Source organism: Anopheles aquasalis, chromosome 2 (assembly GCF_943734665.1).
Source record: "Anopheles aquasalis chromosome 2, idAnoAquaMG_Q_19, whole genome shotgun sequence".
NCBI lineage: Eukaryota > Metazoa > Arthropoda > Insecta > Diptera > Culicidae > Anopheles > Anopheles aquasalis.
The window spans coordinates 4,340,001-4,342,500 of record NC_064877.1 but is presented as its reverse complement, the minus strand read 5'-3'; the positions used below and the strand labels follow the sequence as shown (position 1 = coordinate 4,342,500).

The 2,500-nt window shown below is 49.4% G+C and overlaps 2 protein-coding genes across 2 annotated transcripts in view; one reads left to right on the top strand and one right to left on the bottom strand.

The window, feature by feature from the left end:
• Positions 1-1,624: 1,624 nt before the first annotated feature.
• On the top strand, positions 1,625-2,300 carry LOC126580927 (protein yippee). The gene is made up of 3 exons (XM_050244279.1): positions 1,625-1,818; positions 1,878-2,037; positions 2,096-2,300. Exons 1-3 carry the CDS (start codon positions 1,701-1,703, stop codon positions 2,163-2,165), a joined length of 348 nt encoding a protein of 115 aa, XP_050100236.1. The 5' UTR covers positions 1,625-1,700; the 3' UTR covers positions 2,166-2,300.
• LOC126580929 (mitochondrial import inner membrane translocase subunit Tim9) overlaps positions 2,210-2,500 on the bottom strand; it is a 654-nt gene continuing 363 nt past the window's right edge. The window contains exon 3 of the mRNA XM_050244280.1: positions 2,210-2,433. Coding sequence (XP_050100237.1) covers positions 2,302-2,433 — 132 coding nt within the window. The 3' untranslated portion in view covers positions 2,210-2,301. The remainder of the gene's footprint in view (positions 2,434-2,500) is intronic.

Here is a 2,500-nt window from a genome sequence, read left to right as displayed (position 1 = left end):
ACTGTTTGCGTGTGTACTTCCGGCGAGAAGCTCTCGAAACTCGTGGAATTGAGCACATTGTAAATTTTCGACGCGTTTGCATTTATTTGTAGTAGATTTGAGCATTCGTCTCGCCGCACGAAGAAGCACTCAAGGCGCACTGAGCCGACGATGACGCTGTGAGGTCCCAGCTGACGACGCAGTTCCTCCGAACACGACATGGGGCTAAAGTTTATGTTACTCTCAACTACTTCCGGTCCGGTGTGCTGGTGCAAAATGCAAACGTGCGTGGGTTCCGTGTAAGGAAGCGAAAAGATTGATATATGTATCGTCGCACGTTTCCGCTAGCCGTGTGGTTGACATACCGAGCGACTTCCCGGACAGACAGTATCGACAGGAGTACAGGGCGGGAAACATGTAAACTATACCGAGGCCAGGGCCGGAAACCAGACCTTCTTCTGCTTCTTCTTCCAGATGGCGTCCTGTACCGAGAACCATCGACGCACTCGCCGTCGTCGAGGGATGTTGAACAAGCTGACGGTTTTACACCCTTTTGGTAGGGAAACTTTTCCGGAGCGGAGCGAAACTTTCACATCCCGTCCTCCGCACCTTCACCGGCAACCATATGAGTCGTGCCTTCGATGGCCCGTGTGTGGGCCGGTTGGGGGGGGGGGGGGTATAGTAGCACTCCGAAGTCTTCGACGAGACGAGCGAGCTCCCGCAATAAGCATCAGCAAAGAACGCAAGCAACACAACATACAAACCGAGGAGAGAGCTCCAAGTCGCAATCCGGTCATTCTTCTTCAGACAGTGCCGCACCATGTTCTGTGCGGGCGGTTTCCTCAATTTGCAAATTGAAACACTTCCTCCCTCGTAAACGGCAACGAGTGTGTATCGAGAGAGACAGAGAGAGAGAGAGTGGGATCCGGAAGCTCAAATACTACATGCGAGTACTGTAACGAACACTGTATCAGCCCCAACACTGCGGGTAGATGAGTGAGATACAATTTACTTAGTAAATTATAACTTTTCGTTCAATTTCAACTCCGGAACCGGTACCGAATACCCGACGCTGGCGGTTCCGGAAAGATACCTAGTGCTCCGCAGGGCCCGGGCTAGGTCGGCCAGCAAGTAGCACGATAAAGTTTCGCTGCTCGTTTTGGGAAACTGAGAAAAAGCAGTCCATTTCGTGCTGCGAGGCGAGCGTTTGAAGCACTCCAGTTTCGGCGCGCTCATTAGACGAAGGAGATGATGGTTCGTCGGTTCCTCTTTTTACAAACTCGTTAATGCCTAACAAATCGGTTGGAAACATTGATTGCTCCGCACTTATGCTGCTTGTGTTGAGAGGGGGGCACCATTGTTCAACTTTCGTTGACCGCACGAAAGGCACGAAACAGAAATGCATCCAATTGTTCCGTTTCCTTTAAAATATAAATCGTATCGTAGTGTCAGAAACTATTGAATCAGCTGAGGAGTAGCGTTATACTCCTATAATTAAAAATAAATGATAAATGCACGTGTGCACGTTAAAATTCAAAAGAAATCGTCATCCACGCGAGCCTCTAGTATCCGGGCGGCTGATTAACCAAACCAGCCGCCCTCGTCAGCTGTTTTCAGCGGCTCCGTTGGTTGTTTTGTTCGTCACAAATGAAAACAACTTTCGTCTGCAAAGAAACAAAGAATTCGTTTAAAGGCTAATTCGCTCGTTTCTCGGCCTGAAAATGGGTAAAGTGTTTCTCGACCACATCGGCGGCCAAAAGCTGTACAACTGTGCCGCTTGTGAAACCAATTTGACCAACAAACGGGAGCTGATCAGCACCAGATTTACAGGAGCCACGGGTAAACTCCCCTGAGTCGAGTTTTGGCTCGTGTTCTACAATCGTTCTCTTCATTTTCAGGTCGGGCATACCTCTTCAAACGGGTCGTCAATCTGACCTACTCACAGGTGCAAGATCGGGTGATGCTCACGGGTCGCCACATGGTCAGGGACGTGATGTGCAAGAACTGCAAGGCTAAACTGGGCTGGATGTACGAGTTCGCGACGGAGGAAACACAAAAGTAGGTCCAGATTGGTTCTTCCCCTCCGTTTGCTTTAACGACGGTACATCCGTTTCAGATACAAGGAAGGCAGGGTCATCCTGGAACACGCCCTCATCACCGAATCCGAGGGATTCCCGGATGCCTGATATCAAGCTTCGCTCCGAGTTTAATCATTCTCTAGCACATAAGGTCTTATCATAAACCATTACTCCTTTTGTTCAACCTTTTATTACTCTCTACATACGAATATTCACTACCAGCCAATAAAATGGTTCATCGAGCTCACTTGACTCCCAACTTTTGCGCAGCGGCGATTGCATTCTCGTTGGCCAGCATCTGGAACTCCTGAAACCGCTGGGAAATGCGTTGGTTCATCTTCAGAAACTTCTCCATGCAATTCAGAGCGCACTTGTCCTGCAAAGGCCACCGAAAACATGGAACTTGGTTAACTTTCCGACGGGGAAGACCCTCCGATAAGGAA